The 15,579-nt window shown below is 42.4% G+C and overlaps 1 protein-coding gene across 1 annotated transcript in view; it reads right to left on the minus strand.

The window, feature by feature from the left end:
- LOC142198520 (putative cation-transporting ATPase 13A4) overlaps positions 1-15,579 on the minus strand; it is a 102,522-nt gene that overhangs the window by 64,089 nt on the left and 22,854 nt on the right. The window contains exons 2-11 of the mRNA XM_075269552.1: positions 15,010-15,183; positions 12,904-13,038; positions 11,874-11,944; positions 11,563-11,643; positions 10,360-10,429; positions 8,448-8,582; positions 8,275-8,347; positions 1,923-2,054; positions 1,253-1,423; positions 699-856 (exon numbers count right to left, since the gene is read on the minus strand). Of these exons, the coding sequence (XP_075125653.1) occupies positions 699-856; positions 1,253-1,423; positions 1,923-2,054; positions 8,275-8,347; positions 8,448-8,582; positions 10,360-10,429; positions 11,563-11,643; positions 11,874-11,944; positions 12,904-13,038; positions 15,010-15,183 (1,200 nt within the window). The remainder of the gene's footprint in view (positions 1-698; positions 857-1,252; positions 1,424-1,922; positions 2,055-8,274; positions 8,348-8,447; positions 8,583-10,359; positions 10,430-11,562; positions 11,644-11,873; positions 11,945-12,903; positions 13,039-15,009; positions 15,184-15,579) is intronic.

A 15,579-nucleotide genomic window follows, 5' to 3' on the forward strand; every position in this document is an offset into this window, starting at 1 on the left:
TATGAGGCATAATACTGTGTGCAGGGGACACTATGCTTGCAGGAATGCGGGGGAGTCAGTCGGACAAGGTCTTCAGGGGGGTCGAGGTCTGCGGACGGGTCAGTCGGGGGGCCCCATGTCAAAAGACCGCCACAAGGCCCTGCCATTCCTAGCTACGCCACTGGCACTTACTATATGATTATGGAACAATTGAGATGGGAAACATCTCTTTCTACTGGAGACGCTATTTAAGAATTGATATTTTAATAAGCATTATGTTCAATCCAAAAGAAGCAAATAGAGTGTGAGAAAAACCATGATTTCCAATACTGCAACGGTTGTGGAAATCTCAGAATTTCCACTGCAGGTTTTTTCTGCAATGTGTGGATAAGATTTGCAACAAATCCTTTCACTTTGTAGGGATTGTAAAACACTGCGGTTTTTACCGCGGCATTTTGTTCTTTTTCTTTTCTTCCAGATTTTACATACTAGGTACATATTGTGACACATAAGTAAGGTTACCTTAATAATCAAGTAGTTTACTAATGTTAAATCACCTTTCAGTTACTATAAAGGTGCAAAGTTTAACTTGCTGGGCCGTGCTTATCAAAAAAGACAACAAAACCCACTGAAAAGTTATTGAAGGTCAAGTTAAGCTTTGCTAAATCTGTATCTTCTATAAAAAAAAAAGTTCTTCCTAATAGTGTAAGGAAACATACCCCATTTTTGGTATAGACAATAGGTGTGTAAATTACTCCAACCACTGTAACAGCCACAAGCCCCATGAGAAATCGGATTGCATCTCTGTGCAGTTTAAAGTTAACTGGTTTGGGATAGAGGATAGACCTCACAAGGTCACCTTTTGCTGTATTGAATCCTAAAAATAGAAAATATATATATATTTGGTAAATAGAGAACTATTTGAATTATTTACGTATCTGTACATTGTTATATATATATAGCCTTATATCAGGTGCTGATAGTCGTTTGTAGAAAGACCCCCCGCCCCGTTTTTGTTAAATACCGTGGAAATCGATATGCAGATCAGTTCCGTGCACCCCCTTGCGTCATATGTTCTGGACGCCCACCACTTCCTCCAAGTCCTCCTCCTCCTGCTTATTCACCGTCTTCATTGTCGGCGGTTTCTATTGAAATCATGAGCGTGCACAATAGCACTCCCTCCAGCGCGCTACTGTGCACGCTCCAGCGCTATTTTTCCATAGAGAACATTGCAAGCTGTCGCTGGAGCATGAAACTGGTTATATTTACATACCTGTTCGCAATACAACAGCTTTCACTAGACTCTTGTTAGAAGCTTGAGTCTGGATAACTTCTGTGCCACAGAAGAGCACATGTCTCTTGTAATCTTCACCACTATGTATCTTCCATGGAATAGAATTGTCAATGTTTGGCAATGGTGTCTTTGTCACTGGAACACTTTCACCTAAAAATACCAGCCACAGTTAGTATGGTTTACAAAAAAAAAGAAAAGAAAGAAAGTTTGTAGACCAAATGACGCTTATGATGTCTGTGCTGGAGGGTACTACAGCAAAGGAAGTAATGTAGGTAAAATCAGTTGTAAAGCATTTAGTCTGTGTCTATGTGTATGATAAAGTGAATGTGGAGCAGTGGCAAAGGGGGCATACCACTCAAAGTGAAAATTATATCTGCCTTCGTCTAAGGCCCCATGTTAGCATCCTGCGGCAAAAAAGCACTGTGGGAAAAACTGTGGCAGCAATGCATTGCGGTTCTTCTTGTAGAGCTTTGCACACAAACTTCATAGAGTTTTCCTCTGCAGAGGAATTCCAAATCCGCAACACTTTTAGAAATCACTGTGTTGTCGCTGCGTGTATTTTACTGCAAAGTAGGGATGGAATTAGCTAGTGGGAACACGGCCTTCAATGTGACATTGCAAAAAAAGCAAGGGACAAAGAGCGATATACCTGTTAACATTCCTTCATTTACAACACAGCTTCCTGTTATTAATATGGAATCGCAAGGTAAGTAAAATCTCCTCCCTGTTAAAATCAAGGCATCTCCTGGAACCAAATACTGAGATTCTACTTCTTGGATATCTGAAACAAAATCATCATTAGTGGTAAGTAGAGATGAGCGAACAGTGTTCTATCGAACACATGTTCGATCGGATATCAGGGTGTTCGCCATGTTCGAATCGAATCGAACACCACGTGGTAAAGTGCGCCAAAATTCGATTCCCCTCCCACCTTCCCTGGCGCCTTTTTTGCACCAATAACAGCGCAGGGGAGGTGGGACAGGAACTACGACACTGGGGGCATTGAAAAAAATTGGAAAAAGTCATTGGCTGCCGAAATCAGGTGACCTCCATTTTAGACGAATAGTGGATTTCAAATCCGGGTCATATGAGAATGTGAACTTTGTGACTATGAGACAGGGATAGCTGTACAGGCAGGGATAGCTAGGGATAACCTTTATTTAGGGGGGAATGTTATTAAAAATAACTTTTTGGGGCTCTATCGGGTGTGTAATTGTGATTTTTGTGAGATAAACTTTTTCCCATAGGGATGCATTGGCCAGCGCTGATTGGCCGAATTCCGTACTCTGGCCAATCAGTGCTGGCCAATGCATTCTATTAGCTTGATGAAGCAGAGTGTGCACAAGGGTTCAAGCGCACCCTCGGCTCTGATGTAGGAGAGCCGAGGGTGCACTTGAACCCTTGTGCACCCTCAGCTCTGCTACATCAGAGCCGAGGGTGCGCTTGAACCCTTGTGCACACTCTGCTTCATCAAGCTAATAGAATGCATTGGCCAGCGCTGATTGGCCAATGTATTCTATTAGCCTGATGAAGTAGAGCTGAATGTGTGTGCTAAGCACACACATTCAGCTCTACTTCATCGGGCTAATAGAATGCATTGGCCAGCGCTGATTGGCCAGAGTACGGAACTCGACCAATCAGCGCTGGCTCTGCTGGAGGAGGCGGAGTCTAAGATCGCTCCACACCAGTCTCCATTCAGGTCCGACCTTAGACTCCGCCTCCTCCGGCAGAGCCAGCGCTGATTGGCCGAAGGCTGGCCAATGCATTCCTATGCGAATGCAGAGACTTAGCAGTGCTGAGTCAGTTTTGCTCAACTACACATCTGATGCACACTCGGCACTGCTACATCAGATGTAGCAATCTGATGTAGCAGAGCCGAGGGTGCACTAGAACCCCTGTGCAAACTCAGTTCACGCTAATAGAATGCATTGGCCAGCGCTGATTGGCCAATGCATTCTATTAGCCCGATGAAGTAGAGCTGAATGTGTGTGCTAAGCACACACATTCAGCACTGCTTCATCACGCCAATACAATGCATTAGCCAGTGCTGATTGGCCAGAGTACGGAATTCGGCCAATCAGCGCTGGCTCTGCTGGAGGAGGCGGAGTCTAAGATCGCTCCACACCAGTCTCCATTCAGGTCCGACCTTAGATTCCGCCTCCTCCAGCAGAGCCAGCGCTGATTGGCCGAATTCCGTACTCTGGCCAATCAGCACTGGCTAATGCATTGTATTGGCTTGATGAAGCAGTGCTGAATGTGTGTGCTTAGCACACACATTCAGCTCTACTTCATCGGGCTAATAGAATGCATTGGCCAGCGCTGATTGGCCGAATTCCGTACTCTGGCCAATCAGCACTGGCTAATGCATTGTATTGGCTTGATGAAGCAGTGCTGAATGTGTGTGCTTAGCACACACATTCAGCTCTACTTCATCGGGCTAATAGAATGCATTGGCCAATCAGCGCTGGCCAATGCATTCTATTAGCGTGAACTGAGTTTGCACAGGGGTTCTAGTGCACCCTCGGCTCTGCTACATCAGATTGCTACATCTGATGTAGCAGTGCCGAGTGTGCATCAGATGTGTAGTTGAGCAAAACTGACTCAGCACTGCTAAGTCTGCATTCGCATAGGAATGCATTGGCCAGCCTTCGGCCAATCAGCGCTGGCTCTGCCGGAGGAGGCGGAGTCTAAGGTCGGACCTGAATGGAGACTGGTGTGGAGCGATCTTAGACTCCGCCTCCTCCAGCAGAGCCAGCGCTGATTGGCCGAATTCCGTACTCTGGCCAATCAGCACTGGCTAATGCATTGTATTGGCTTGATGAAGCAGTGTTGAATGTGTGTGCTTAGCACACACATTCAGCTCTACTTCATCGGGCTAATAGAATGCATTGGCCAGCGCTGATTGGCCGAATTCCGTACTCTGGCCAATCAGCACTGGCTAATGCATTGTATTGGCTTGATGAAGCAGTGCTGAATGTGTGTGCTTAGCACACACATTCAGCTCTACTTCATCGGGCTAATAGAATGCATTGGCCAATCAGCGCTGGCCAATGCATTCTATTAGCGTGAACTGAGTTTGCACAGGGGTTCTAGTGCACCCTCGGCTCTGCTACATCAGATTGCTACATCTGATGTAGCAGTGCCGAGTGTGCATCAGATGTGTAGTTGAGCAAAACTGACTCAGCACTGCTAAGTCTGCATTCGCATAGGAATGCATTGGCCAGCCTTCGGCCAATCAGCGCTGACTCTGCCGGAGGAGGCGGAGTCTAAGGTCGGACCTGAATGGAGACTGGTGTGGAGCGATCTTAGACTCCGCCTCCTCCAGCAGAGCCAGCGCTGATTGGCCGAATTCCGTACTCTGGCCAATCAGCACTGGCTAATGCATTGTATTGGCTTGATGAAGCAGTGCTGAATGTGTGTGCTTAGCACACACATTCAGCTCTACTTCATCGGGCTAATAGAATGCATTGGCCAATCAGCGCTGGCCAATGCATTCTATTAGCGTGAACTGAGTTTGCACAGGGGTTCTAGTGCACCCTCGGCTCTGCTACATCAGATTGCTACATCTGATGTAGCAGTGCCGAGTGTGCATCAGATGTGTAGTTGAGCAAAACTGACTCAGCACTGCTAAGTCTGCATTCGCATAGGAATGCATTGGCCAGCCTTCGGCCAATCAGCGCTGGCTCTGCCGGAGGAGGCGGAGTCTAAGGTCGGACCTGAATGGAGACTGGTGTGGAGCTATCTTAGACTCCGCCTCCTCCAGCAGAGCCAGCGCTGATTGGTCGAGTTCCGTACTCTGGCCAATCAGCACTGGCCAATGCATTTCTATGGGGAAAAGTTAGCTTGCGAAAATCGCAAACTGACAGGGATTTCCATGAAATAAAGTGACTTTTATGCCCCCAGACATGCTTCCCCTGCTGTCCCAGTGTCATTCCAGGGTGTTGGTATCATTTCCTGGGGTGTCATAGTGGACTTGGTGACCCTCCAGACACGAATTTGGGTTTCCCCCTTAACGAGTTTATGTTCCCCATAGACTATAATGGGGTTCGAAACCCATTCGAACACTCGAACAGTGAGCGGCTGTTCGAATCGAATTTCGAACCTCGAACATTTTAGTGTTCGCTCATCTCTAGTGGTAAGTAATATCCTCCTTAAACATTAAGACACAGTAATACAACATAATGGTGAACTAGAAATAACAATTAATCCCTTACTGACATTTTCCATACATGTGCAGTGGACATAGTTAAATAGTTAATGCTGAATGAAGATACAGGTTTATTAAGTTCAACCTATAACCCTACACCACAGTAGAATTCAGAAGAAGGCAAAATCTCTATGAAGCAGGAGCCAATTACACCATATCAGGGGAAAAATTTGTACCTAATTCGGCAATCAGGCCCGCTCCACATCTGAGTTCGGGGATTCCATTCCTCTCTTCTCATTTGTCATGAGAATCTGAGCAAAAACCACATGGACTCCATTATAGTCTATGGGATCTGAGGTTTTCCTAAGGCAACCACTTTTTTTATGCGGATTAGGTTTCCGTTCGGGGGGGCAGTGGCGTAACTACCACCATAGCAGCAGAGGCAGCTGCCACAGGGCCCGGGACATCAGGGGCCCGGTGACAGCTGCTACCGCTGCTATCATTATACTCGAAGGTCTTTTCGGACCCCCGAGTATATTGATCGGGGCCCCCTGTTGGTGGAATACTTTCCACCAACAGGGGGCCCCGAAGCTGCAGCAACGGCTGAGACACAGGAGCTGCAGCTCTGGCTCCTCTCAGTGCTTTAGGACGCTCCCTCTCTCTCCCCCCTCCCTTTCTCTGCCTATCCTCTGCCCACCAATGAGAGGGCTGAGGAGAGCCCAGGAGGCAGGGCTTATCCCTGCCGAGCTGCACACAAGAGAAGAAGAAGAAGAAGCTGCTCCAGGAAAATGAAACTAAAGAAAGAAAACAGGTACATACTGGGGTTACTATACTTATTAATATCAGGTACACAGGTACATACTGGGGTTACTATACTTATTAATATCAGGTATACAGGTACATACTGGGGTTACTATACTTATTAATATCAGGTACACAGGTACATACTGGGGTTACTATACTTATTAATATCAGGTACACAGGTACATACTGGGGTTACTATGATTATTCATATCAGGTACACAGGTACATACTGGGGTTACTATACTTATTAATATCAGGTACACAGGTACATACTGGGGTTACTATACTTATTAATATCAGGTACACAGGTACATACTGGGGTTACTATACTTATTAATATCAGGTACACAGGTACATACTGGGGTTACTATACTTATTAATATCAGGTATACAGGTACATACTGGGGTTACTATACTTATTAATATCAGGTACACAGGTACATACTGGGGTTACTATACTTATTAATATCAGGTACACAGGTACATACTGGGGTTACTATGATTATTCATATCAGGTACACAGGTACATACTGGGGTTACTATGCTTATTAATATCAGGTACACAGGTACATACTGGGGTTACTATACTTATTAATATCAGGTACACAGGTACATACTGGGGTTACTATGCTTATTCATATCAGGTACACAGGTACATACTGGGGTTACTATACTTATTAATATCAGGCATTTGGGGTGATTACTTTTGTTTTATGGGGGTAATAATAATGAAGATACTTTATTATTACCTCCATGTCTCTCACATATCAGTAACTCTTATGTGAGGTACACAAGGGTTAATATGAGGGACATGATGGGGTTAACTTCTATTAATATGAGGCACATGGAGTTACTAAATTGTAATGCACATGACCAGATTTTTTATCCACAATTGTCCTGCTATAGCGGTCAGCGGTGACGTGACAGTATTTAGTCCTGTAGGGGCCACTATGGGACATAATACTGTGTGCAGGGGCCACTATGGGGCATAATACTGTGTGCAGGGGCCACTATTGGGTATAATACGGTGTGCAGGGGCCTCTAAGGGACACAATACTGTGTGCAGGGTCCACTATTGGTCATAATAAAGCATGCAGGAATGCGTAGGAGGGACTCGGTCGAGATCTTCAGTGTCCGGGGGGCCCCATGTCAAATGTTCGCCACGGGGCCCCGCCATTATTAGTTACGCCACTGGGGGGGGGGTCCCTAAGCAGATCCCCTGAATGGAAACCCATACATAGATGTAAATTGGGCCTCAGAATAACTTTCTGGATCAAAATCACATCTTGATCTCTCATCATCTTTGCCTGCTCTCACTTCTTCTCAATTCTTGTATCCTTTGGGCTTTGACTGTTTGATATGCCGGTTACTGTGAAGTACATCAGCATATATAGACTGATATATTTCCTTTACCATGAAAGATAATTTATTATAATTACTAGAAATCTATAATAATGTAGATTAAATATGCAAAGTAAGAGTATCTTACATTGCACAGTTTGGGGAGTAAAAAGTCTTTCATGCTGCCAATACCAAGGAGAGAGGGTTGGATTGCATTAATCTTAATACTGATCTGTGTGAGATAACAGGAACTGAGTGAATTTCCTGGCTGAGCCCTTATCAGCAAAATGCAGTTTAGCTGATGTGTTATCCTGAGAACTCAGCCCCCTTCCCCTCACATCCTGGATCAAATAGCAAGCCAGCCATTAGCCAAGGAAACTTAGTGTAAACAATAGGAAGAATAATTTCACATAGAAGGCCAATGAAGCAGCATTGCTAAAGCATAATATAGGAAAACTCTTGAATGAATCCTTGAGATGGGTATACCTCTTTAATTTTTTGCAGGTGAAATTGTACTTTATAATTTATGCAATGTCCTCGGCAAATTTTTTTTGAATGGGATGGAAGTAGAGAAAAATTTGTCGCTGTGTGACCAAAATGACATATTACTGTAGTGTAGAGAAGCACACATTTTAGATGAATATGTGCATATTCCGTATACATTTCAGCTTTTGCTAAATTCAGAAGATCATGTATTTACGTCACCTACCTCCATTATTGTCAAGAATGGTAACCTTCATGCTGTTATTGGATGAGACCATCTTATGCAATTTAACAGATTGCTGATAAGAAATACATGAAAAGACAAAAAATATTTAAAATATACATGCACACATGCACGCCTATACTCTCATTCACACTGTTATCACTGTGGTCACTTACCATCCGCAGATTGTATACTGTAGCTGCCATGGAAAGCAAGGTTATTGCAACGAGAACAGCAGCGAACTCAATGTAACCAGTAGCAAACCAGAGACTCAAAGAGAAGGCTTGAAAAATGTAAAATGGATTCAAAACCTATGTAAAATACCAGAATTAGCTAAAGCATTGCAATGACATGCTGTATACTGCAGATAAAGAAAAAAGATCATCATGTTCCACTCAACAAATAAATTTGAGTTTATGACCTCAATAAATTTAAAATGGACTGCAATGAGTATATTATGGATCTGTACAACTAACAATACACTACTATAATACTATTATTACAAACATTTTTTTCAGTATCCTGCAGGGAACACATTATTAGAGCCAGGGCTACCATCAGGAATCTTGTGCCCATTCAGGCAATTTTTGTGGATACTCTGCCCATGTCTTGGATATTAAACATCAGACATGGGAGAATCCTTCACAGATGGTATATGAGTCGCAGATCACAGCTAAATAGCTGAATATATATTCAGACACCATATAATTTCAGATCTCAGATCGTCATTCATTAAATTTCACAATTTTAAGTCATTTTCATTTAAACCATTTTGTAACTGCTATAAATATAGTGAATACCAGAAGGATATACTGTATTTATTCAACCATAGCAAACACAGCAACTTTTAAGCTCCTTCTTGGATCCATTATCAAGCAATTTACTAGTGTCAGAACATATATACCATTTCATCTCAATATAAATCAATTACTAAATATTTATCAAATTACAGAAATAAAATAATATAACCACATATGTACATCAACTCAATAACATACAAAAGAGCAATGCTTATTAATAATAATAATAATAATAATAAAATGCATATGTGTAACAATACCCTAATTTTACCATATGAGAGAAAATAGAATGGGGGCAGGGGTGGCACTGACCCTTTCAAAACTTTTTATCAGGAATTCCCATATTGTACAAAATACTCTACCAAAAGTCCTAACTTCTATCCGCAGAGCCATATGAGGACTTAATTTATGTGGGATAAATTGCACTTCATGCTAGTATCCTTTAAAGGGAGTCTATCATTAGAAAAACACCTTTTTTAACCAGTGGCATGTTGAAATAGCATTTAAAAAGGCTATTCTACTCCTACCTTCCTACCTTCTACTCCTACCTTCCTTGTTTCTCCCCACTGTTTCTGATACAATACGTTTCTTCTGTTATGCTAATTGGCATCGTGGCACACCAGGGGCGTTACCCTCCCCTGCTTCATAACTCTCCACTGCCCCTTAGCTGGCTATGTTCACTCCCCTCCTCCTCTTCGCCCAAACTTCATTGCACACCAGGGGCGTTACCCTCCCCTGCTTCATAACTCTGCACTGCCCCTTTTTTGGTTATGTTCACTCCCCTCCTCCTCTTCACCCAAACTTCTGCCTTTCATAGGCATCCGACACGGTACGTATGTACGTATGTAAAATCTTGTGCATGTGCAATCGTTTCTGCCACCTCTGGTTCGGGCAGAGCCGATTGCGCTTGCCTAGGCGGCCATTTTCCAGTGATCTACTACACAAGCATAAAAGGCATACATTTATAGCATTTTAGTACTATTTTTGAGGTATGAAACCCTTTTGAGTTTCATTTCTTTTCAGGTACAGCAGATCTGGTCCCAAGTTTCATTTTGGTCCAAATCAATTTATTTAGTTTTTAAATCTATACAATACAGAGACACAGTACAAATGTTAGGGTTATACAATATCTGTATGGTAGTCCTAACTAATGACTGTACAAATATTCTCCCAATGTTCTCCCCAAACAAATCTCAAAAATGTTGATTCAATTCAGAAATATGGGTTCATTATGAACCAATTTTTTGTGCTCTACACCAGTATGAGGAAAAAAAAATAACATTCTCACCTCTTTGAAAAGCAGCTTCCAGATAGGTGTAACTTCTACTTCAATTGTGTTCAGTCCACATACTTGTTTTCTGCATTTTAAAATGAATTACAATAACATGTTAGTAAATCAACGGTTCAGAATAGTGTTAATAATGAAATAATGTTCATAGGGAAGAATATACTTGAGTATAAGCCAAATTTCCAGCACAGTTTTTGTGCTGAAAAAGCCCCCCTTGGGCTTATACTCGAGTCAGCAAAAAAAAAAATAAATAAATAAATATATATATATATATATATATTTTTTTTTTTTTTAAGGCTGGGGGGGGGGGAGGGTGTCTATGACCAATATCAATGAATAGTATCTCCCATAACATAGTGGGGGAAAAAAAAAGCTTTAATAAAATTTTTTTAAAAAGTTGTAAATCACTCCTTTCCCTAGAATACACACAAAAGTAGAAAATTATTATGAAACACAAACACATTAGGTATCCCTGTGTCTGAAAGTGCCCGGTCTACTGAATATAGGGTATCTGCAGTGCTCCTGTTCCGTTGGGAAGGTGTTAATAGGAGCACTGAAGGTACCCTATATTCAGCCAGACTGAATTCCAAGTGGGGGGAAAAAAACAGTCCTCAGGCTCAGGGAAGGGGCAGACAGACAACCAAAACACCCCCTCCCCTTCCCCAGCATCTACTGCACCCAAAAACTCCGACCATTTTAATTTTTGAAATTTTCCAGTAGCTGCTGCATTTCCCCCTTAGGCTTATACTTGAGTCAATAAGTTTTCACAGTTTTTTGTGCTAAAATTAGGTGCCTCGGCTTATATTTGGGTCAGCTTATACTCGAGTATACATGGTATCTCCTTACTAATATAGCCTTACGTGCTTCATATTCTACCAAATAGGTTCTGTGCCAGTGTGCATATGTCACTACACTTAAAGGGGTAGTCCACAGAATAATAATTAGCTGCAAACAGTGGAGAATGGTGGACAAACATGCAAAAGACAAAATCATCTTACTGAACCTTGCTTCTCCTTTTCTGATACTGCCTGATCCCATGCCAGATTCTATATCCTTCTGTAGTAATGATGTGTTGACAAAGGAACATGTAACTGCTACAGCAAATCATTATTCTCATTACACTTTATCACTACTGCAGGACATTGCCCAGAAATTAATGTTTGTAACCATATTAGCAAGTAAAGGTGACTTGTCCCTACATACCGCATTTCTTTCTCTTCTTGAGTGAAGCCAGAACCAAACCTTGTGTGTATATCTGAGCACGAGTACTCATCTTCTAGAGCCCTGAATCACAATCATACAAGGAAAACGTGTTAATAATAAATATGCATAACATTTTGGTAAGTAAAATTAGATGAAAAAAAATGACTATGATCATGAAACATTACCAACAAGGGTTCTTGTAAACCAAATAGCTAGATATAAGAGAGGTCGAACTATGCGGATATATTTCCCTCTTCAACATATTTGAATGTATAGTATATAAAAAATGTAGAAATACATATTAAACTCACCCAATTTTTTGAAAATTTCCTTCTAATGTGTTCCAAACATATCTAATTTTCTGTACTCTTAAGCATCGCACCTGACAAAATTTTAATGAAACTGGTTAGAAACTTCACAGCTAATGTAAAATGAAGACTTTGGGAGTGTGAAGGATGATATTTTTGAGCTGAATCCACTATAGTTTACATCTGTTTAACCTCTTAGATGTTATGGTAAATAGCAACTTATTGCACATAAGCAGTTACATTACCTGAGCATCCATCTTTGGACCGATCTGCACCTCAGTGATATTATAGGGCATGGCGATCAGTTGTCATCACAATGAGGAACCTATTGAAGGCTCCCAGGCCTGTAAATAATAACTTCTATTACACCCTTAGGGTAAGTTCAGATGGGTTTTTTTGGAACGGAACCTAAGGTGAGGTGAGGAATCTGGTATAATAATCGAAGGCCCAGGTGAAGGTGAATAAAAGTAACAAAAACTGATATTCATCTTTCCTCACTTTTTCTGGGCATCCTGGCTCAGTCAGGCTATCTTCAGCATTTTTGGTTATGTACAGACATCCCTGCTGAGGCCTGTAATTGGTCCTCAGCAGTCACGTGGGAGCACACTGACGTCATTACACTGCTGTGCCCCATGTGACCACTGTGGCCTAATCACAGTATATTTATTATTTTGAGTCACATTCCCTGGGCTAGCATCTATTGGAAAGGGGCCTGGAGACTGTCCAGTTCCCCTATTCATTTACAATAGTTATAATGGTTGGGGAACCAGGTATTCCCCGATCATTATCATAGTGGTCCAGGGCCCCGGCCATCTACAGTTGGCTGCAGGCCCCGTACCCCATCGAGCCTGTTCGCGGCCCCTACGACCACAATAATTACGCCACTGCTAAAATTTGCAAAACATGTTGATTTACATCCCATCAAAGGAATATTACTGTTCTGTAAAGTTATGCTCCAGGTTATTGGACTATGCCATTGCGCCATAGTGTTTTAGCATCCTACTTTAATATGGGGATAAAGAAATTAACAGACCTTGTGATCAGGCTTCAGCAAAGACTTGTTGAATAGACATTTCTCATCAGAGGTCATTTCATAGGATCTTTTATCTGTAGCTTTGAAAGGTTCTACCCAAAATACTTTCTTCTTGGTGTATTTTTTAAAATCATCCTAAAGGGAAAGGAAAGGTACAGTATAATGAGAATAATGCCATCAGTGAATGTAAGTTAAAGGTTTCAGCAAATAAAGGTTATTCTTGATGTAATGATTATTGCAATGATTTAAACACCTACTACAAACATATGTACAACAAATCACGGAAAGAACTAGATAACTGAATGGGTAAGGTGGGAGAGATGGCCCTACCTGGATCACAATCTACAAAGGAAGATGGATGGTAGAATAGGTGATGGTAGAAAGTGGAGTTTGTCTGTTCTCCATGTGTTTTCATAATTTCCATGGGGTACTCGGTTTTTCTCCCACAGCCCAATGACATGCCAGTAGGCAATTTAGAGCATGAGCCTTTCTTGGGGCAGTGAGTGATGAAAACACTAGAAAGCACTGCTAAATATATCAGATGCTACCAGCGCCGCACCTCTAATGAGGCGACCTGAGGCAGCAGCATTTTTACTGACCCTAAGCCAGTCCAAGACAAGCTGCATGAGAACTGTCCTGTACTGACTTAGCATTACGGCAGCCCAGCAGGGGAAGCGAGCGGTGGATTGGGGCGGCCCTATGGACGCAGCGCTGCTTTAACTCTCACCTATTAGCAGCAGCACTGCTCCAGCGGCTGCCCCTCATCCTTACCAGAGAGCAGGTCGTCTCCCTGCTTGCTCTCTGCCTGCTCTCTCCCTCCTCCCCCTCCATCTCAAACGCCGGGGATATGTGCCTCCCAACATGTGCCTGCTCTCCTATGCGGTCTCCAGTCACAAGACCACTGCGCAGGCTAAAGAGCAGAAGTAAGCAGAAGTAAGTTTCCCCTCCTGCTAGTACTCGTCCATAGACGAGAACTGGGGGGACGTTCCTCCCCGCTCACACAGTACTGCGCTATAGGTGCTGCTGTGAGGAAGGATGTCCCTGACAAACTGTCAGGAATGCATTTCTGACAGTGAAGAGCTACGGTACCTTGTACCAATAGCTCTTTACAGGGGGCACAGATCGTGAAAGCTGACAGTGAGCTGAATTCAGTGCACTGTCGGCTTTCCAGCGGTATATAAAACCGCAGGTGCCCCAACCCATGAAAGGTCCTCTTTAAGGGGCTTTGTGTAGGTGAGGACAATATGGGTCAGGTGCCTGGAGAAATGAGGAGTCAAAGATGTCTGGGTTGCAAACCTTATGGTGTGTTCACACATCAGTATGCCATCCGTCCGTTTGAATTCAGTTTGACACTTCAAAACGGACTGATGCACATACTGATTGTATACTGACACCTTTTTATGCTATAGCAAATGCTGTCCATCCCCTAGAGGACAGATAAGGGGATTAAAAGTAGCAATTGTATACAGAGTAGAGATAAGGAGGACATAAGGACATTTATTATGTCTCCTTATCTCTACTTTGTTTACAATTGCTACTTTTAATCCCCTTATCTGTCCTCTAGGGGAGGGACAGCGTTTGTTATCAGCATTAAAAGGTGTCAGTATACAATCAGTATGTGTATCAGTCCGTTTTGAAGTGTCAAACTGAATTCAAATGGACAGATGGCATACTGATGTGTGACCATACCCTTACAGAGACAAATCACAACTGGAAGAAGTGGTCATGGCGGTCCAGAGGGAAGAGATGGGAAATGTGAGCGATTAGTCAGGGACGTCTCCGGTAAGTCACCACAAAATGTTACGCACGGCACCACTGTAATGTTACCCCCCCCCCACCCGGGTATTCAGTCCGGCGGGGTGCCCCTTTCTGTCATCTGCCTCAGGCAGCAGAAAGGCTAGGTTCACCACTGGATGCTACACTATATGAGAAGGCAGAAATAAAATCATGGGAGACAGCCTGATATGTTGGAGTAGTAAGTTCCAGAGTATTGGGAATTCACTGTAGAAATCTTGAAGATCTTTGATTACAGTCTTTCAAACAAGTATACTAAGAAGTGAATAAGTTCATAGCCAAACAAATAGACAGAAAAACAAAAATACTTACCGTGGTTCTAAGTAATATAATATTAGCTTTCTCCAGGGTACATGGAATGCATTGACACCAGACATCCCATTCTGGTTTCCAATAAAATAGGAGCAGAAGAAACCCTAATGAAAAGATATACCCAATAATGCACAATGTTTGTCTCCATCTCTGTGTTCTGTATCCAAACAGTTCCTGTGAACAAAAGGATGGATTGAGTTTAGGGTACAGAGCATACTGACATATCCCCCATAGAAGGGGGCAATGCTGTCAGTTTTATTATCTCTAGCGTGTTGCATTATTCTCAGTGCAGTCAGCAACCTTTCTTATTTCACTCTTATTTTTTTATATACTCTATTTTGTGTGTAACAAATAAACAGCAACTATTCAATTGACAGTTTTTTACATAAAGTGCTGTGTTGGGAAAGAAGTAGCATACTATTTACTAGTGTAACATAAAAGGCTAAAGTTCTGGACTCAAATTGGTAGATTAAAATGTCACAGTAGTGCAGTGAACCCTTTAAGATGCCATAGTAACTTGAAGATATGGTATATTCTTTATAAATGCTGTAAAAGAGTTCAAAAGTGGAG

The sequence above is a fragment of the Leptodactylus fuscus genome, chromosome 3 (assembly GCF_031893055.1).
Source record: "Leptodactylus fuscus isolate aLepFus1 chromosome 3, aLepFus1.hap2, whole genome shotgun sequence".
Classification (NCBI taxonomy): Eukaryota; Metazoa; Chordata; class Amphibia; order Anura; family Leptodactylidae; genus Leptodactylus; species Leptodactylus fuscus.